The sequence below is a fragment of the Cherax quadricarinatus genome, unplaced genomic scaffold (assembly GCF_038502225.1).
Source record: "Cherax quadricarinatus isolate ZL_2023a unplaced genomic scaffold, ASM3850222v1 Contig3914, whole genome shotgun sequence".
Lineage (NCBI taxonomy): Eukaryota > Metazoa > Arthropoda > Malacostraca > Decapoda > Parastacidae > Cherax > Cherax quadricarinatus.
This window is the reverse complement of record NW_027198940.1, coordinates 1-21,989: the sequence shown is the minus strand read 5'-3', so window position 1 is coordinate 21,989 and position 21,989 is coordinate 1. Positions and strand designations below refer to the sequence as shown.

General features: G+C 40.4%; 1 protein-coding gene across 1 annotated transcript; it reads left to right on the top strand.

Annotated features, from left to right (window-relative positions):
* Positions 1–841: 841 nt before the first annotated feature.
* LOC138852093 (uncharacterized) lies at positions 842–12,529 on the top strand. The gene is made up of 4 exons (XM_070081739.1): positions 842–978; positions 11,123–11,275; positions 11,660–11,767; positions 12,485–12,529. The coding sequence occupies exons 1-4, from the start codon at positions 868–870 to the stop codon at positions 12,527–12,529; spliced, it is 417 nt and encodes a 138-aa protein (XP_069937840.1). The 5' UTR covers positions 842–867.
* Positions 12,530–21,989: the final 9,460 nt, after the last annotated feature.

Below are 21,989 nucleotides of genomic sequence, written 5' to 3'. Positions count from 1 at the left end.
CAGCACGGCTTCATTACACTTGGTAGTGTCTCTGTGCTGGTGTTAAATACTGGTATTATTTTGTTCATCCCGGGTATAGAACACTTCCATCACACAACACATATTAACTAGTTTCACTCTCAAGTAAGTTTCCTTGATGTCGATAAGGGGCTCTTGATTCAAGGCATTACATCTATTCCTTCCCTTCCTTGGATCTCGTTTTCCCAAATGCTGTATGACCTCATGGGTTTACCGCTCACTTAAGCACTTTTATAATAATCAATTTGAATGCTTCCAGCGGCTCTAGAATGTCTTCCAAATTTGCAGAAGTCATCCCTGATTAAGATTCAAAATAATTTTGTGAACATTTATAAATTTTTAAAGTATTAAATTGGAAAGCATTTTGAATAGGTTCTATAAAATCATATTTTTATGTAGAATATTTACCAACTAAATCTAGGATAGTCAAATCTAGGATTTAAGATTTTTTATTTGGATAATCATAAGGGTAAAAATAAAAGCGCCAAAATTTCCCCTCATGCAGGTTTAACTATATAATTTTACTCCTGGAAAATGTACTAAGATGTAATGAGTCATAATTTTAGAAATTTCTGGAAGTTACTAGAATGTGGATGATAGTGTAGTGTGTGTGTCCCGCCGCTGCTGCTGTGTTGTGGTACACTGTTGCCTTCACGTTATTAACCATGGTTAGCCTTTATCTTTCTTATTTTACCTCTAATGTTGATGTTTTTGAGTGGTTTATAGCAGTATGTATGTCCATGGTGTGTGTGAGGTGTGTTTGTTAGGTGTAAGAGGAGAGAGAGGTGGTAATAACGTCAGCATGGCCCGGTGTGGCCGCCTCTGTCGTCTGTTGACTTGTCATCTCACATGTTACTCTTCTCACTCTGTTTTGTGTGTTTAAACCTCAGTAGTCGAGTAAGCTTCACTTTAACGTGGAGTGTTGGCCTTAAAAACTTTGAATCAAAATTGAGAAAAGGGGTATTTATTTTTATTGCTAGTTTATCGTTATTATAACTGGTTATTCCAGGTTCAGTTTTGCACTGTTAAATGTCTTATTTTTTAGGTTTTAAATAAAGCGTATAAACAGATTAAGTGTATTTGCCATGTTATGGATGTGTTTGAGTCTAGTTTATAATGTTAAGTTGCCGGGGCTCTGTCCTGGAAGTAACTCGCATTTTGACTATATTTTATCAGTCCTCTTGAGGGTACGAAAAAAGTACGTGATATATATAAAGTTTAAGATAACCCATTAAAGTTAATGTAGAGGTTAAAACTTGCATATGAGGCTGGTGTAAAAACTTGAAAAATAAATTATCATTGCAGCACTTAAGTAAAGCAAAATGTATTTGTTAATTTGTTTTATTAACTACACTGCAGTTAAGGGTAAATTTAAGTTATAATAAAATACTTTGGATTAGTACCCCCTCAAGGAAAGGTGCTCTTATGCCAGTGAAGGGTTCTTCATCCAAGGAACTGGAATCATCTTTCCATTCTGCAGGTGCTATATAACCCCTGTGGGTTTAGCACTTCCCTCTGATTCAATAAATTTTGGATTAGTACCTTTAGAGGGGCTTGTTTAATTTTGGAGGAGCTGGGTTCGATCCCAGCATAAGTTGAAATGTTGGGTATATTTCTTTACACCTGTTGCCTCCCTTCACCTAAAAGTAACTAGGGACTTTGGTGATGAATGACATGTGAAATACCTGGGTTTCAATTTTGACGACATTTTCCCCATGCAAAATGATTTTTTTAGTCTAATAAAATATTAAAGTAGCCTGTGTCTTTGAATGAAAAAAGAAAACTTGCCTCGCAGGTGAAATTTCTTGTCATTATTATATAGTTACTCATGTGTTGCGCATGAGTAGATACTTGTCAGTATTATATACTGAAAATTAGCTACTCAACTTGTCAGTATTGTATACTGACTTGTCAGTATACAACTTGAGTGACAACTTGAATTTGTCAGTGACAACTTGAATTTGTTAGCTGGCTGTTGTGGGTGGCATCTTGGGAGGGTGGATAAAAAAAAACAGTGGAAATGAGCCTGACTAGTGGATTTATTAGGCTTTTTTTGGGTTACCAATTGTCTGGGTAAATAATCTGAATAAAATCTTCAACCTAGGTTAACTCAGGAAGCCAAACAGTGTTGCTGATTTCCATTGGATTATCATTATAAATCTCAGGCATCCAGCAGAGCCATCAACTTTTTAAATCACTGATGTTAGCGAGTTATCCAGGTGGCAGGATTGATGACTTGTGAAAATATAAATAAAAGTTATCTAACAATATAATTTAGAATTTGCTCAAGTTTAGTTAGTGCACACACATAATTTTATTAAATTTAATTAAAATGGAGATAAGGTTCTTGTGAGACTATATGCATTATTTTATTTTTTAAAATACAAGCATGCTCTCACCCTTATACAGATTGCTATTTCTTTTGCAGATTATTTTGGGAGACACAGTATTATAAAAAATATTACCATTATTTTGGCTCAGACATTTCATTAGGGCCAGTCGTGCTGTATAGCCCTTGTGGCTTAGCGCTTCATTTTGATTATAATAATAATTAGGGCCAGTCAGAGTTTCTTGCAATATGTCATTTCCATAGCTTCCACCATTGGGATGAGGTAAAGTTACTGTGTATGGGGTTATTTTAGGTTGGGTCATACTGGGGCTTCTTGTGTTAGGCTAGGACATTTTTAAGAATAAATTATTGCCCAGATCAAATAAAGACCTGATCTTCATAATTACCCTGAATTATATATGGGGGAATTCTTCACCATTATAAAAATATTGGAAGGTTTTGATCTGTCGATGACTTGAACGTGTGTGATTACTGTCATTTGTTAAAATACAACTGTGAGTTACCTAACATAATTTAGCTTTAGTTAGGGTAAGTTATGAAGAATTGAGACACTTATGCAACACATGGGAATCTTTATTGAAGAAACGTTTCGCCACACAGTGGCTTCATCAGTCCAATACAAAGTAGAAATGGGTAAGGAGAGTTGAAGTTTGAGGTAATCAGTCCCTCAACCTGGAATCGATGTGTTCAGTCCATCACTCTTGTAAGTTATGCAAGGTTAGGTTACTGCTTGCCTATATTTTCATTAAATTGGCATCAAGGAGGACCCTTTGCCAATAGGAAAATATTGTGGACCTTTCTCAACTTAGTAATGACTAGGGAATGTCAGTGAGATCACTTGCATTTCCTTTTAAGGATGTGACCCACATGGCGAATAACTTCTAGGTATCCATTTATTGCTAAATAACAGGCAGCAGGTGTTAAAGATTCTTGCTTCATCCTGGGTTTGATTTGGGTACTTTTAATTTTGAAGGTGCTGAATGTGTTACCACAAGGCCATGAGGTATCCATCAGTCGTAACAGAATTAGTGACAACCAATCTTGCATAAATTTCATAATAGAGTAGCTAAATAAAATTTTACCAGGGTTGCCATAGCTAAATATTAATGAGTTCAGGTACCTCACTTTTTTCCAAGCTAGGCTCTTAGACGTTATGATCCAAATTTAATTAGTCAATGTTTTGGATAATTGGAAAATAGTGTAGTTAGAAAATCCCCATAGGTAGAAAGTTTGAAGTACTGCAATACAGTGGACCCCAGGTTAACGATTTTAATCCGTGCAAGAGGGCTCATCGTTATGCGAAATAATCGTTATGCGAATGAATTTTCCCCATAAGAAATAATGGAAATAAAATTAATCCGTGCAAGACGCCCAAAAGTATGAAAAAAATTTTTTTTTACCACATGAAATGTTAATTTTAATACACACAAACTGAAAAAGGCATGCACAATTAAATGACACTTACTTTTATTGAAGATCTGGTGATGATTGATGGGATGGGAGGAGGGGAGAGCATTATCTTCTTACTGTTTAGAAGGGGAATCCCCTTCCATTAGGACTTGAGGTAGTAAGTCCTTTTCTGGGGTTACTTCCCTTCTTTTTTTAATGCCACTAGGGCCAGCTTCAGAGTCACTGGACTTCTTTCGCACAAGATATCTGTCCATAGTGGCCTGTACCTCTCGTTCCTTTATGACTTGCCTAAAGTGTTTCACAACATTGTCAGTGTAATAATCACCAGCACGGCTTGCAATAGCTGTGTGAGGGTGATTTTCATCCATGAAGGTTTGCACTTCAAGCCACTTAGCACAGATTTCCTTTATCTTTGTAGTAGGCAACTTCTTCAATTTCTCTCTCCCCTCCTCTGAACCAGTTTCCCCAGGTCTGGCCTCTTGCTCTTGAAGTTGATCTATCAGCTCATCAGTGGTTAGTTCTTCATTGTCCTCCTCCACCAACTCTTCCACATCCTCCCCACTAACCTCCAACCCCAAGGACTTTCCCAATGCCACAATGGATTCCTCAACTGGCACAGGATTCTCAGGGTTAGCCTCAAACCCTTCAAAATCCCTTTTGTCTACACATTCTGGCCACAGTTTCTTCCAAGCAGAGTTCAAGGTCCTCTTAGTCACTTCCTCCCAAGCCTTACCTATAAGGTTTACACAATTGAGGATATTAAAGTGATCTCTCCAAAACTCTCTTAGAGTCAGTTGAGTTTCTGAGGTCATTACAAAGCACCTTTCAAACAGAGCTTTTGTGTACAGTTTCTTGAAGTTGGAAATAACCTGCTGGTCCATGGGCTGCAGGAGAGGAGTGGTATTAGGAGGCAAAAACTTCACCTTAATGAAGCTCATGTCCCCATAAAGTCGCTCTGCCACGTCTGTAGGATGACCAGGGGCATTGTCTAACACCAGGAGGCACTTAAGTTCTAATTTCTTTTCAGTTAGGTAATTTTTCACATTGGGGGCAAATGCATGGTGTAACCAGTTATAGAAAAATTCCCTAGTGACCCATGCCTTACTGTTTGCCCTCCACAGCACACACAAATTATCCTTGAGGACATTCTTTTGCCTGAACGCTCTGGGAGTTTCAGAGTGATACACTAATAAAGGCTTCACTTTGCAATCACCAGTAGCATTGGCACACATCAACAAAGTAAGCCTGTCTTTCATAGGCTTATGTCCTGGGAGTGCCTTTTCCTCCTGAGTAATGTAGGTCCTGCTTGGCATTTTCTTCCAGAACAGGCCTGTTTCATCACAATTAAACACTTGTTCAGGTTTCAGTCCTTCAGTTTCTATGTACTCCTTGAATTCCTGCACATATTTTTCAGCCGCTTTGTGGTCCGAACTGGCAGCCTCACCATGCCTTATCACACTATGGATGCCACTACGCTTCTTAAATCTCTCAAACCAACCTTTGCTGGCCTTAAATTCACTCACATCATCACTAGTTGCAGGCATTTTTTTAATTAAATCCTCATGCAACTTCCTAGCCTTTTCACATATGATCGCTTGAGAGACGCTATCTCCTGCTATCTGTTTTTCATTTATCCACACCAATAAGAGTCTCTCAACATCTTCCATCACTTGCGATCTTTGTTTCGAAAACACAGTTGAACCTTTGGCAAGAACAGCTTCCTTGATTGTCTTTCTGGTGCCCACAATAGTAGCGATGGTTGATTGGGGTTTCTTGTACAGCTTGACTAGGTCGGCTATACGCACTCCACTTTCATACTTATCAATTATCTCTTTCTTCATCTCTATAGTAATTCTTACCCTTTGAGGTGTAGGGTTGGCACTAGAAGCTTTCTTGGGGCCCATGGTCACTTATTTTCCAGAAACAGCACCGAAAATACTGTAATAATACGAAATATTCCGAGTGTATGCTTGGATGTTACCGCGGAGGCTGGCTGGTAAACAATGGGACGGCCGGCACATGTGAGGCTGGCTGAGGGCACATTGGACGCGTCTCGGACGAAAATCGGTAAGCGGGTTTTTAATCGGTATGCGCGGCAAAAATTTTGCGATAAAAGTAATCGGTATGCGGAAAAATCGCTATGTGATGCCATCGTTATGCGGGGGTCCACTGTATTGCAGGTGAAATTGCTGACCTAGAAAATGTACAGAGAACCTTCACGGCGCTCATAACGGAGATAAAACACCTCAATTACTGGGAGCGCTTGAGGTTCCTGAACCTGTATTCCCTGGAATGCAGGCGGGAGAGATACATGATTATATACACCTGGAAAATCCTAGAGGGACTAGTACTGAACTTGCACACGAAAATCACTCACTACGAAAGCAAAAGACTTGGCAGACGATGCAACATCCCCCCAATGAAAAGCAGGGGTGTCACTAGCACGTTAAGAGACCATACAATAAGTGTCAGGGGCCCGAGACTGTTCAACTGCCTCCCAGCATACATAAGGGGGATTACCAACAGACCCCTGGCAGTCTTCAAGCTGGCACTGGACAAGCACCTAAAGTCGGTTCCTGATCAGCCTGGCTGTGGCTCGTACGTTGGTTTGCGTGCAGCCAGCAGTAACAGCCTGGTTGATCAGGCTCTGATCCACCAGGAGGCCTGGTCACAGACTGGGCCGCGGGGGCGTTGACCCCCGGAACTCTCTCCAGGTAAACTCCAGGTAGTACCTGTACTTAAATATACTTATACAGTGCCGGCATGCAGGTACACATTAAAATCACTAAGAGTCTCTGTACACTTGACACCATATTAATAATATGTAATCTCTTGGGAGCATTAAATACCATATATTACGTTAATGTAGACATTTCCTTTAATCCATCTATGATATTTTTTCCAGAATTATGTAATAAACACGCTGCGTAACACATAAACATGATAAATACACCCCACAGTAGAATAAATTAACATAAATATGAGATGTGGTAGCCAGGCGACTTGTAGTCCAACATCAGAGAAAATGTGTACACTATAATATTACTGGGGGTAACTAGAAAATTATTCCTTTCGTGTATGCCTTCGCTCAGTGTCATTTCTTCTAAAAATGGTGTTACATGAGAATGGGAGTGTTTCTCTTTATTTATTCTACTATATCAATGTGGAGACAACTTGTACACAATGCAAAGTGATGAAAACTAGACTCGTTCACCTGGTTTGTTTACATTACGTGTGGGTGGGGTGGGGTAGTGAGGGCTGCTCTGGCTGGCTACCATACATCCCAAGCCTGACTTCCTACAAATAAAACTTGCCTCTCACCCTACATTTAAGACTACAAATATATTAAGGTAAATAATGTGTGTGTGTGTGTGTGTGTGTGTGTGTGTGTGTGTGTGTGTGTGTGTGTATGTGTGTGTGTGTGTGTGTGTGTGTGTGTGTGTGTGTACTCACCTATTTGTACTCACCTATTTGTGGTTGCAGGGGTCGAGTCCTAGCTCCTGGCCCCGCCTCTTCACCGGTTGCTACTAGACCCTCTCTCTCCCCGCTCCATGAGCTTTATCAAACCTCGTCTTAAAACTGTGTATGGTTCCTGCCTCCACTACGTCATTTTCTAGGCTATTCCACTGCCTTACAACTCTATGACTGAAGAAATACTTCCTACTATCTCTCTGACTCATTTGTGTCTTCAACTTCCAATTGTGGCCTCTTGTTTCTGTGTCCCCTCCCTGGAACATCCTGTCCTTGTCCACCTTGTCTATTCCACGCAGTATTTTATATGTCGTTATCATGTCTCCCCTGACCCTCCTGTCCTCCGGTGTCGTCAGGCCGATTTCCCTTAATCTTTCTTCATAGGACATTCCCCTTAGCTCTGGAACTAACCTTGTTTCAAACCTTTGTACTTTCTCTAGTTTCTTGACGTGCTTTATCAAGTGCGGGTTCCAAACAGGTGCTGCATACTCCAGTATGGGCCTGACATACACGGTGTACAGTGTCTTGAATGATTCCTTACTAAGGTGTCGGAATGCTGTTCTCAGGTTTGCCAGGCGCCCATATGCTGCAGCAGTTATCTGATTGATGTGTGCTTCCGGAGACATGCTCGGTGTTATACTCACCCCAAGATCTTTCTCCTTGAGTGAGGTTTGCAGTCTTTGGCCACCTAGCCTATACTCTGTCTGTGGTCTTCTGTGCCCTTCCCCTATCTTCATGACTTTGCATTTGGCAGGATTAAATTCGAGAAGCCATTTGCTGGACCAGGTGTCCAGTCTGTCCAGGTCTCTTTGAAGTCCTGCCTGGTCCTCATCAGATTTAATTCTCCACATTAACTTCACATCATCTGCAAACAGGGACACTTCTGAGTCTAACCCTTCCGTCATGTCGTTCACATATACCAAAAATAGCACTGGTCCTAGGACCGACCCCTGTGGGACCCCGCTCGTCACAGGTGCCCACTGTGATACATCATTACGTACCATGACTCGTTGTTGCCTCCCTGTCAGGTATTCTCTGATCCATTGCAGTGCCCTTCCTGTTATATGCGCCTGATGCTCTAGCTTCTGCACTAATCTCTTGTGAGGAACTGTGTCAAAGGCCTTCTTGCAGTCCAAGAAGATGCAATCAACCCACCCCTCTCTCTCTTGTCTTACTTCTGTTATTTTATCATAAAACTCCAGAAGGTTTGTGACACAGGATTTGCCTTCCGTGAATCCGTGCTGGTTGGCATTTATACTCCTGTTCCGTTCCAGGTGCTCCACCACTCTCCTCCTGATAATCTTCTCCATAATTTTGCATTCTATACACGTCAATGACACAGGTCTATAGTTGTGTGTGTGTGTGTGAGTGTGTGTGTGTGTGTGTGTGTGTGTGTGTGTGTGTGTGTGTGTGTGTGTGTGTGTGTGTGTGTGTTTTACTTTTTATTGTTTTTAATGCCTAGTTCTGTTTCTAACTTAATATATGTTAGTGTAAAATTGTTATCTGGCATTTACAGTATAAAAATTTATAAGTGGAAAAAAAATGGTGTTCTGCTTTCTGGCAGTAGCCTGGAACCTAACCTGCCATATAAGGGGGGCCCCCTACTGTATAGGAAAACACTGGTTTGATTATTGAGTTGAAGATAAGTGGAACAAACTCCTAAGTAATGTCACTGAAGCAAGAACTTTGGGTAATTATAATAGGCTGAACTGGTACATGAGTAGGTGTGGTTGGGTACAAGTTAAACTTGTCCAACATGGGCTAGTAGGCCTGCAATGCTCCACTGTTCTTATGTCATTACCCTGCTGATCAAAATCTTGCTAAACAGCAGTATATTTGTATAGTAATCATCTATAATAATAGATCTTAAAGTGAATACAGTGTTATTGCACTGCTGGAATCATTAACCCTTTCAGGGTTTCGGCCGTACTAGTACGGCTTACGCACCAGGGTTTTTGACGTACTAGTATGCCTAAATTCTAGTGCCCTCAAATCTAGTGAGAGAAAGCTGGTAGGCCTACATATGAAAGAATTGGTCTATGTGGTCAGTGTGCGCGGTCTAAAAAAATCCTGCAGCACACAGTGCGTAATGAGAAAAAAAAACTTTGACCGTGTTTTTGGATTAAACCAGCGACTTTGCACTGTATTTTCGTATGGTATTTATTATTGTATTCTAGTTTTCCTGGTCTCATTTTATAGAATGGAAGACATATTACAGAAGTTGAGATGATTTTGACTGGTTTTACAAAGGAAACTACCTTGAAATTGCGATCAAATTAGCAAAATTTTTTTATTTTTACCAAAGTTCAAAAGTAAACAAATCATGCTATGCGTCCAATACACGTCAACTGGTAAGTCTAATATTCTTTCACAAGTGCGCTGATATTATTTATACCATTTCTACACCAATGCAGTAGGCTACATAACAGTAAATCTTCTATTTATTTGTGAGAATAAAAATTCAAAGTGGAAAGCAAAAGAATGTAAGAGGGGCATGGGGACATGACTGATGAACAGAGGAAATGTTATTTTAGTGCCAGGAATGTCTTTCTTGTTTATTCTGGACCCTATTCGAAAATTGGCATCTTTTGAAATTTGTGTGAAATTGGCAAAATTGCTAAATTCTGACCACTGTATTGGATAGTTGAAATCGGTAAATGGGTGGTTTCTTGTGCTCATTCGATAGAAAAAAATGGAGTTCTAGTGAAATAGTTATGATTTTTGTCGACAAGTACTCTGGAATTGGCCGAAAATAGGGCTCAAAGTGGGCAAAATCGCCGATGCGTAAACATCGTCGAGACTGCTAACTTCGCGAGAGCATAATTCCGTAAGTTTTCCATCAAATTTCATACTTTTGGTGTCATTATGATCGGGAAAAGATTCTCTATCTTTTCATAAGAAAAAATAATTTTTTTTTTTTTTTTGAAATTTGGCCGACCCTGAGAACAAGTCTCTGAGAGGGCCTGTCGACCCTGAAAGGGTTAAATGTGTACAGTATTGTATACTCATTCCAGCTGCTAAACTTGGTTAGAGCAGCATTTAACTGCTGAATTTAATATTCCTGGGTTCCCAGCCATTCATATTGGACCTGAGAATGTGGAAGATACTTTATTTTTTTTTTATTTTTGAGTGTTAGAGGCTTGGACATCCAACAGGCTTTTGTGAATATGTTAGATAGGAGTGAATGGAGACAAGTAGTTTTTATGATCTAATGGGCTATTAGAGTGTGAGCAAGGTAACATTTATGAAGAAATTCAGAGAAACCACTTTGCTGGGCTTGAGGCTGGAAGGTTGGAGGTACAGTGCCTGCACTCTGAAGGAGAAATGGGGATGTTGGGGGTTTTGGCAAAACAGTGATTGAAGGAAGAGATAAGATTTTGTTTGGATTTTTAACCTGGAGAGTTTGTCATCCAGGATAAGCCATTAAAGTTAGTGCATCATCATCCCTGGGACTGTCTATCTTATTTCTTTTGAGGTCCTTTAATTTTGTCCCCAAGATGTGACCCACAACAGTCAAGTAACACCCTCTTACTTGACATATCAGGGATTGAACCACGGACACATGGTGTGAGAGCTGAGTGCACTGTCGGTTTCACACAGGGAAAGTGTTTTCCTTCGTGTTGAGCTGCCCTACCTAGGTGTGAGATGGCTGTTAAAAAAATATTAATTAATAATGCATTATACTGTAGTATACAGTACACTATTTCATTAGAAAAATCTTCTTGTATGTAAATTATCACTTGGAGCCAAAACAATTTTGTTACAAGTTCATGTAAAAAATTTCGTTTCCAGCTTCTATTAAGTTTAGCTGTTTTTTATGTAATGTGCCTATAATTGCATTGATCTTGGATACCTGGATATTTTTATTTACAGCAACCCCAGATTATATTAATGAAAGAGGGGACAGACTCCTCCCAAGGCAAACCACAGTTAATCTCGAACATCAATGCTTGTGCAGCTGTTGTCGATGCCATCCGGACTACTCTTGGGCCACGTGGTATGGACAAACTCATTGTTGATACCAAGGTATGCGTCATGCAGTCATGAACTTTTATACAATAAACTACTGTTATAAGGTAGATCTTGCAGTTATCCTCCATACTTTTTTTTTTTTTTTTTTAAATATCCTGCAGAAATCTTAAAAATATTTTAAATAATTTCCTGACTTGTACATTACATGTAGCACTTCATATTTGGTTTATTCCTACATGCCCCTTCTTGTGTTACTTATTATCCACTATAGTACTAGATGGTACCAAATTGAATTAAAAAAAAACATTTTCATGAAGCAGTATTGCTATTAATTTTTGTTTAATTTAGAATATTTTTCTGTAAAAGTTTGAATATTAAAAATAAAAACCACACATTTTTTATGGTAACATGGAATTTATATCGATGTTTTTTCACCAGGGACAAGCAACAATCAGCAATGATGGAGCAACAATAATGAAGCAGTTAGATATTGTTCATCCTGCAGCAAAAATTTTAGTAGATATTGCAAAATCTCAGGATGCTGAGGTGAGGATTTTTATTGCTATTGCATATTATATTCACAATATAAAGTATAGTACAGACAATTATTTTAATGCAATATCCTTTGTGGGGTTAAGGAAATTCAGTTAAACTCCACTAGATAGGAATTTAAAGTTCTGATACTTCCAGTAATACAGTAAAACCTCTCGTTAACGGACTAATGGGGGAGGGGGTGTATGATAATGCCAATTGTCTGTAACTCCCAAACTATGAAAGTAATACTTATTGATCATTCGGACAAGCCTGGCCCATGGCCAAGTTCCGAGAGTAGTAAGATTTGAAACTCGTTAAAGGTATATCAAAGGTATAGGTATATCTGGTTGTCTTCTGAAGTAGCGGACTTGGTCTTCTAATGGAGATGACCAAACAATAAGAATATGGGTATTGTAACCTGTAGTACTATAGTACAGTATTATACTGTGCAGTAATTTTATAGTACCCTATATAATTTACAGTAATTTTGCTTACCTCTGTATGCTGGAGAGATGAAGTGTAAAATGCTCTGAGTGATGGTGGTGACTCAGAAGAACTTTGAGTTATAGAAACTGTAGAGCTTTAGTGAAAATAATGCAGATGGCTGAGAAGATGGTGTGAGGATAACTGGTGTAAATTTTGGCATGAAACTAACATAGCACTGTATATACTTTGTTGTTGTACCTGTACCTCATATGGGTTGCTGATATTGAAATAATTTTTTTTCAGGTTGGGGATGGCACTACTACTGTAGGGTCCAAGGCCAAAATCTGAAGTGGTGCTCCAGTGTCCAAGAAATTTTGAAAAAAAAAAAAAAAATTATTTTTTCTTACAGAATTAAAGAGCATATTTTTGTGAAGGTAATAAGACAAAAAAAAAAATCTGATCAGTACTTACCGAGATACAGTGCCAAGAAGTTTGTCCAAAATGATGTGGTGGTGGCAACATCGACGAATTCCACATACGCGCATTACTTTATTTGGCAGTTTTTGTAGTTTTTTCTTTTCTTTTCCAATTTTTTTCTATTCCTACTAACATTTGGGGCCTGAGAGACCAATACTGTATATAATGTATATATATAAACTCACTGTATTGAACACAATAACCGCACTAAAGTTATTATCATATTATTGTTTACCACTGTTGTTTATTACAATAAACATGCACAAATCTTGTATAATACTAATGTTCTATCATATATTTACATATTTACAATCACTGGACATGGTTTTAGAACTGCTGGAGCTTGTGGAACTCCTTGAAACAAGGCACCATGCACAGAGGCACCTTACATTCCTCACACATAAACCGAGTGTCTTTGCGTCTTTGTTGCCGTCGTTTTGTTTGTGCACAGACGATGCATCTCTTCTGAGCAAATTTCTTCTGAGTTGAAGGAAGCTGTATTATGAAATGATCACCTTCCCTCCTCAAACGCTTGGGTATATCCTGAGGAATTCGAGGACCTTGTTGTATAGCAGGTGTTGTTACCTGGTACTTCATTATGAGTTGTCTGACAACAGACAAACAAAATTCACCATACGGTGGTCTGTTGCCAGTCTTTATTTGGTACATATTATATGCATTGAGCATTGAAATGTCCATGAGATGGAAGAAAAGTTTCATGTACCACTTGTAACTCTTACGAACACAGTCAACAAAACCAATCTGCATGTCACATTTGTCAACCAAGCGCATGTTTTGTGTATAATCAATCACTGTCACTGGTTTTCGAATACGTTCATTAGTCACTCGATCAACTTTGCCACTGTCTTGCATTTCATTACGGTGAATGGTTGTCAACAATGTGACATCTCGTTTGTCATGCCACCGTAATGCCATGATGTCATTGGCAGTAAACACCTGCACGTCATCACCACGAGCACCTGCATTGAGCCTGGGCATATGTTTACGATTAGAACGCACTGTGCCACACACATCTGTCTTGTTCACTCGCATGAAATCACTGAGTAATGGGCTTGTGTACCAGTTATCGGTATATAATGTATGCCCCTTACCAAGATAAGGTGCCATCATGTTTCTCACTACGTCACCTGAGATACCCAATAACATCTTGGTATCTTTCAATGTTTTACTACCCGTGTATACAACAATATCCAACACCAGGCCACTGTCACAATCACAGAGTACAAACAGTTTTATACCAAAGCGTTTCCTCTTGCTCGGTATATACTGCTTGAATGACAGTCTACCTTTGAACAAAATCAAAGACTCGTCAATTACAAGATTCTTGAATGGATAAAAGTATATGCTGAACTTTTGTTTGAGATACATGAAAACATTTCTAATCTTGTATAACCTGTCACTTCTGTCAGGCCTGGTTTTGTCAGAGAAGTGCAACATACGTAACAGTAAGATAAACCTGTTCACTGGGATGATTTCACTGAAGACCGGGGTAGAAATTAGCCGATCTGTGGACCAGTATGCTTTTATATTATGCTTATAGACATGAGGCATAAGCATTATTGTTGCAAAAAGCAAATACATTTCTGCAACAGTCGTCTCTTTCCACCTGTGTAGTCTTGACTGTGGTGATATGATCGTATTTGCCATGGTGTACTGAAAATGCTTATTACTTTCCCTGACAATAGTTTCCATCAATGGCTGGTCAAAGAATAATTCAAAGAATTCCAGTTCATTGGCCGTGGTTCCAAGGGGACAAGTAGGTAGAATTCCACTTTGAGAGTCATCAAAGTGGTGAGGGCTGGGAACAAAATTGGGATTTTGCTGCCAATCCCACATACGGTTTGATGGTGGATACTGGACATCATAGGCTGGTTGTGCGGGTGGTTGTGGTGGGCTGGTGGCTGACACTCCGCTTTGTCCTTGAACTGACAAGTCGGCAGCGTGGGTCCCAGCCTGGGCTGGTGAGTCACGCATGGCGGTGCCACTACCATCACCACTACCACCATCTACTGATACCTGTGGTCTATCCATGCCAAGTGTAGCCACATCATCCTCACTATCACTACCTAAAACTGGTGTAGGGCCACGGGATGTACTCCGGGATGTACTCCGTCCCCTGGGCACAGCATAGGGTACACTACCCAAGCGCATGCGGCGGCGTACATACAGACGCTTCACTGGTGAATATGATTCCTCACTATCACTACTCGAATGATCGTCAAGTGCAATAAAATCACAATCCATGTCACTATCATCATCATTACTGAAGTCAGAGGCCTGGCCACGCGAAAATATTAGCTTTCTCTTGCGTTGAGGAACAGCCGACCGTGAGTCACGAGTGCCCATACCAGAGGTAGAAGGTTGAGGATCGTCAGGGTTTTCTGCACTATTATCGATATCCTGGTCATTCCTTTCGGTCACTAACTGATCAAAGCCGTAGAATTCGTCTTCATTTCCACTTCCATCAGTGTCAGAACTATCAGATAGGAAGAGGAGAGTCCCAATTTTCCGGGGAGTGAGAGCTGACTTGCGACGAGGCATGGTGAACAAGGGTAACTGAGCCGGCGTTCCCACAATGCTATGCGGGCGCCTAGATTTTTTGTTTATGGCGCACACCCACCACGCAGACCCGTTCTCTCACATGTAGGCCTATGAGCGCTTTCGCGCTAAATTTGACGGCGCTAGAATTTTGGCGTAGATCTACGGTTTGGACACTCAACAAAGCCGTAGATCTACGGGACGGACCCTGAAAGGGTTAATTGAGCTATGCGTAGAAAGAGGTTTGGTAATAAGTAATACATATTTTATGAAGAGGATAAATAAATATACAAGGTATGATATAGCACGTAATGAAAGTAGTTTGTTAGATTATGTATTGGTGGATAAAAGGTTGATGGGTAGGCTCCAGGATGTACATGTTTATAGAGGGGCAACTGATATATCGGATCATTATTTAGTTGTAGCTACAGTTAGAGTAAGAGGTAGATGGGAAAAGAGGAAAATGGCAACAACAAGTAAGAGGGAGGTGAAAGTGTATAAACTAAGGGAGGAGGAAGTTCGGGTGAGATATAAGCAACTATTGGCAGAAAGGTGGGCTGGTGCAAGTATGAGTAGTGGGGGGGGGTTGAAGAGGGTTGGAATAGTTTTAAAAATGCAGTATTAGAATGTGGGGCAGAAGTTTGCGGTTATAGGAGGGTGGGGGCAGGAGGAAAGAGGAGTGATTGGTGGAATGATGAAGTAAAGGGTGTGATAAAAGAGAAAAAGTTAGCTTATGAGAGGTTTTTACAAAGCAGAAGTGTTATAAGAAGAGTAGAGTATATGGAGAGTAAAAGAAAGGTGAAGAGAGTGGTGAGAGAGTGCAAAAGGAGAGCAGATGATAGAGTGGGAGAGGCACTGTCAAGAAATTTTAATGAAAATAAGAAAAAAATTTGGAGTGAGTTAAACAAGTTAAGAAAGCCTAGGGAAAGTATGGATTTGTCAGTTAAAAACAGAGTAGGGGAGTTAGTAGATGGGGAGATGGAGGTTTTGGGTAGATGGCGAGAATATTTTGAGGAACTTTTAAATGTCGACGAAGAAAGGGAGGCGGTAATTTCATGCACTGGCCAGGGAGGTATACCATCTTTTAGGAGTGAAGAAGAACAGGATGTGAGTGTGGGGGAGGTGCGTGAGGCATTACGTAGAATGAAAGGGGGTAAAGCAGCTGGAACTGATGGGATCATGACAGAAATGTTAAAAGCAGGGGGGGATATAGTGTTGGAGTGGTTGGTATTTTTGTTTAATAAATGTATGAAAGAGGGGAAGGTACCTAGGGATTGGCAGAGAGCATGTATAGTCCCTTTATATAAAGGGAAGGGGGACAAAAGAGATTGTAAAAATTATAGAGGAATAAGTTTACTGAGTATACCAGGAAAAGTGTACGGTAGGGTTATAATTGAAAGAATTAGAGGTAAGACAGAATGTAGGATTGCGGATGAGCAAGGAGGTTTCAGAGTGGGTAGGGGATGTGTAGATCAAGTGTTTACATTGAAGCATATATGTGAACAGTATTTAGATAAAGGTAGGGAAGTTTTTATTGCATTTATGGATTTAGAAAAGGCATATGATAGAGTGGATAGAGGAGCAATGTGGCAGATGTTGCAAGTATATGGAATAGGTGGTAAGTTACTAAATGCTGTAAAGAGTTTTTATGAGGATAGTGAGGCTCAGGTTAGGGTGTGTAGAAGAGAGGGAGACTACTTCCCGGTAAAAGTAGGTCTTAGACAGGGATGTGTAATGTCACCATGGTTGTTTAATATATTTATAGATGGGGTTGTAAAAGAAGTAAATGCTAGGGTGTTCGGGAGAGGGGTGGGATTAAATTATGGGGAATCAAATACAAAATGGGAATTGACACAGTTGCTTTTTGCTGATGATACTGTGCTTATGGGAGATTCTAAAGAAAAATTGCAAAGGTTAGTGGATGAGTTTGGGAGTGTGTGTAAAGGTAGAAAGTTGAAAGTGAACATAGAAAAGAGTAAGGTGATGAGGGTATCAAATGATTTAGATAAAGAAAAATTGGATATCAAATTGGGGAGGAGGAGTATGGAAGAAGTGAATGTTTTCAGATACTTGGGAGTTGACGTGTCGGCGGATGGATTTATGAAGGATGAGGTTAATCATAGAATTGATGAGGGAAAAAAGGTGAGTGGTGCATTGAGGTATATGTGGAGACAAAAAACGTTATCTATGGAGGCAAAGAAGGGAATGTATGAAAGTATAGTAGTACCAACACTCTTATATGGGTGTGAAGCTTGGGTTGTGAATGCAGCAGCGAGGAGGCGGTTGGAGGCAGTGGAGATGTCCTGTCTAAGGGCAATGTGTGGTGTAAATATTATGCAGAAAATTCGGAGTGTGGAAATTAGGAGAAGGTGTGGAGTTAATAAAAGTATTAGTCAGAGGGCTGAAGAGGGGTTGTTGAGGTGGTTTGGTCATTTAGAGAGAATGGATCAAAGTAGAATGACATGGAGAGCATATAAATCTGTAGGGGAAGGAAGGCGGGGTAGGGGTCGTCCTCGAAAAGGTTGGAGGGAGGGGGTAAAGGAGGTTTTGTGGGCGAGGGGCTTGGACTTCCAGCAAGCGTGCATGAGCGTGTTAGATAGGAGTGAATGGAGACGAATGGTATTTGGGACCTGACGATCTGTTGGAGTGTGAGCAGGGTAATATTTAGTGAAGGGATTCAGGGAAACCGGTTATTTTTATATAGCCGGACTTGAGTCCTGGAAATGGGAAGTACAATGCCTGCACTCTAAAGGAGGGGTTTGGGATATTGGCAGTTTGGAGGGATATGTTGTGTATCTTTATATGTATATGCTTCTAAACTGTTGTATTCTGAGCACCTCTGCAAAAACAGTGATTATGTGTGAGTGAGGTGAAAGTGTTGAATGATGATGAAAGTATTTTCTTTTTGGGGATTTTCTTTCTTTTTTGGGTCACCCTGCCTCGGTGGGAGACGGCCGACTTGTTGAAAAAAGTGAAGCAATGTAAAAAGAGAGCAAATGAGAGAGTGGGTGAGATGTTATCAACAAATTTTGTTGAAAATAAGAAAAAGTTTTGGAGTGAGATTAACAAGTTAAGAAAGCCTAGAGAACAAATGGATTTGTCAGTTAAAAATAGGAGAGGAGAGTTATTAAATGGAGAGTTAGAGGTATTGGGAAGATGGAGGGAATATTTTGAGGAATTGTTAAATGTTGATGAAGATAGGGAAGCTGTGATTTCGTGTATAGGGCAAGGAGGAATAACATCTTGTAGGAGTGAGGAAGAGCCAGTTGTGAGTGTGGGGGAAGTTCGTGAGGCAGTAGGTAAAATGAAAGGGGGTAAGGCAGCCGGGATTGATGGGATAAAGATAGAAATGTTAAAAGCAGGTGGGGATATAGTTTTGGAGTGGTTGGTGCAATTATTTAATAAATGTATGGAAGAGGGTAAGGTACCTAGGGATTGGCAGAGAGCATGCATAGTTCCTTTGTATAAAGGCAAAGGGGATAAAAGAGAGTGCAAAAATTATAGGGGGATAAGTCTGTTGAGTATACCTGGTAAAGTGTATGGTAGAGTTATTATTGAAAGAATTAAGAGTAAGACGGAGAATAGGATAGCAGATGAACAAGGAGGCTTTAGGAAAGGTAGGGGGTGTGTGGACCAGGTGTTTACAGTGAAACATATAAGTGAACAGTATTTAGATAAGGCTAAAGAGGTCTTTGTGGCATTTATGGATTTGGAAAAGGCGTATGACAGGGTGGATAGGGGGGCAATGTGGCAGATGTTGCAAGTGTATGGTGTAGGAGGTAGGTTACTGAAAGCAGTGAAGAGTTTTTACGAGGATAGTGAGGCTCAAGTTAGAGTATGTAGGAAAGAGGGAAATTTTTTCCCAGTAAAAGTAGGCCTTAGACAAGGATGTGTGATGTCACCGTGGTTGTTTAATATATTTATAGATGGGGTTGTAAGAGAAGTAAATGCGAGGGTCTTGGCAAGAGGCGTGGAGTTAAAAGATAAAGAATCACACACAAAGTGGGAGTTGTCACAGCTGCTCTTTGCTGATGACACTGTGCTCTTGGGAGATTCTGAAGAGAAGTTGCAGAGATTGGTGGATGAATTTGGTAGGGTGTGCAAAAGAAGAAAATTAAAGGTGAATACAGGAAAGAGTAAGGTTATGAGGATAACAAAAAGATTAGGTGATGAAAGATTGAATATCAGATTGGAGGGAGAGAGTATGGAGGAGGTGAATGTATTCAGATATTTGGGAGTGGACGTGTCAGCGGATGGGTCTATGAAAGATGAGGTGAATCATAGAATTGATGAGGGGAAAAGAGTGAGTGGTGCACTTAGGAGTCTGTGGAGACAAAGAACTTTGTCCTTGGAGGCAAAGAGGGGAATGTATGAGAGTATAGTTTTACCAACGCTCTTATATGGGTGTGAAGCATGGGTGATGAATGTTGCAGCGAGGAGAAGGCTGGAGGCAGTGGAGATGTCATGTCTGAGGGCAATGTGTGGTGTGAATATAATGCAGAGAATTCGTAGTTTGGAAGTTAGGAGGAGGTGCGGGATTACCAAAACTGTTGTCCAGAGGGCTGAGGAAGGGTTGTTGAGGTGGTTCGGACATGTAGAGAGAATGGAGCGAAACAGAATGACTTCAAGAGTGTATCAGTCTGTAGTGGAAGGAAGGCGGGGTAGGGGTCGGCCTAGGAAGGGTTGGAGGGAGGGGGTAAAGGAGGTTTTGTGTGCGAGGGGCTTGGACTTCCAGCAGGCATGCGTGAGCGTGTTTGATAGGAGTGAATGGAGACAAATGGTTTTTAATACTTGACGTGCTGTTGGAGTGTGAGCAAAGTAACATTTATGAAGGGATTCAGGGAAACCGGCAGGCCGGACTTGAGTCCTGGAGATGGGAAGTACAGTGCCTGCACTCTGAAGGAGGGGTGTTAATGTTGCAGTTTAAAAACTGTAGTGTAAAGCACCCTTCTGGCAAGACAGTGATGGAGTATACAGTGGACCCCCGACTAACGCTATTAATCCGTTCCTGAGAGCTCATCGTTAGTCAAAATAATCGTTAGTCAAGTTAATTTTCCCCATAAGAAATAATGGAAATCAAATTAATCCGTGCAAGACACCCAAAAGTATTGAAAAAAAAAAATTTTAACACATGAAATATTAATTTTAATACACACAAACTGAAGAAGACATGCACAGTTACATGACACTTACCTTTATTGAAGATCTGGTGATGATTGATGGGATGGGAAGAGGGGAGTGTGTTGATGGTCTTAGTGTTTAGAAGGGGAATCCCCTTCCATTAGGACTTGAGGTGGCAAGTCCTTTTTCGGGGTTACTTCCCTTCTTCTTTTAATGCCACTAGGACCAGCTTGAGAGTCACTGGACCTCTGTCGCACAACATATCTGCCCATAGAGGCCTGTACCTCCCGTTCCTTTATGACATTCCTAAAGTGTTTCACAACATTGTCAGTGTCACCATTAAACACTTGTTCAGGTTTCAGTCCTTCACTGTCTATGTACTCCTTGAATTCCTGCACATATTTTTCAGCTGCTTTTTGGTCCAAACTGGCAGCCTCACCATGCCTTATCACACTATGTATGCCACTACGATTCTTAAATCTCTCAAACCAACCTTTGCTGGCCTTAAATTCACTCACATCACCACTAGTTGCTGGCATTTTTCTAATTAAATCGTCATGCAACTTCCTAGCCTTTTCACATATGATCGCTTGAGAGATGCTATCTCCTGCTATCTGTTTTTCGTTTATCCATACCAATAACAGTCTCTCAACATCTTCTATCACTTGCGATCTCAGTTTCGAAAACATAGTTGCACCTTTGGCAAGAACAGCTTCCTTGATTGCCGTTTTCTTGGCCACAATAGTAGCGATGGTTGATTGGGGTTTTGTGTACAGCCTGGCCAGCTCGGAGACATGCACTCCACTTTCATACTTAGCAATGATCTCTTTCTTCATATCCATAGTAATTCTCACCCTTTTTGCTGTAGGGTTGGCACTAGAAGCTTTCTTGGGGCCCATGGTGACTTATTTTGCAGGTGCAATCACTAAAAAGGCTGTGATAATATGAAATGTTCCGATTGTATGCTTGGAAGCGACCGCGGTGGCTGGCTGGCTTGTAAACACTGGCCAGAAGTGGACGCGTCTCAGACGGAACGAATAGTGTTGGTCGAGTTTTTTAGCGCTAATCGAGGCAAAATTTTTGCGATAAAATGTATCGCTAGTCAGATTTATCGTTAATCGATGCCATCGCTGGTCGAGGGTCCACTGTATTACTACCCTCCCTCCGACCCCCGCAACTGGCAGCCAGTCCTCCCACCACTCAGTGTGGTGAGTGTTTTGTTTGTTCATTATTTGCTATTAAACTACAGTATAAATAATGTAAACACATTCATGACTGCATATTGGAATGGCTATTTGGACAGGTATTAGACGGTGACATCATTTGTTTACTCTTGAACACAGCAAAGAATCAAACATTTCTGCTACTGCTAATAAGAACAATAATAATAATAATAATAATAATAATAATAATAATAATAATAATAATAATAATACGATATAATTGAAGAAGGAAATTGTACAAAAATACGAGGGAGTGGTTGACACATCGTCAGTGTGGCTTTGTTTATGCTGGAGTGAACATTAGTCTCCCTGCTCTTCCAAACATTTCACAATAATTCGTTGTGTTTGGTGCTTGTAGATTGAGTGCGACTGAAGTGGTTGAGGCAGTGGTTGAGGCAGTGGTAGAGGCAGTGATAGAGGCAGTGACA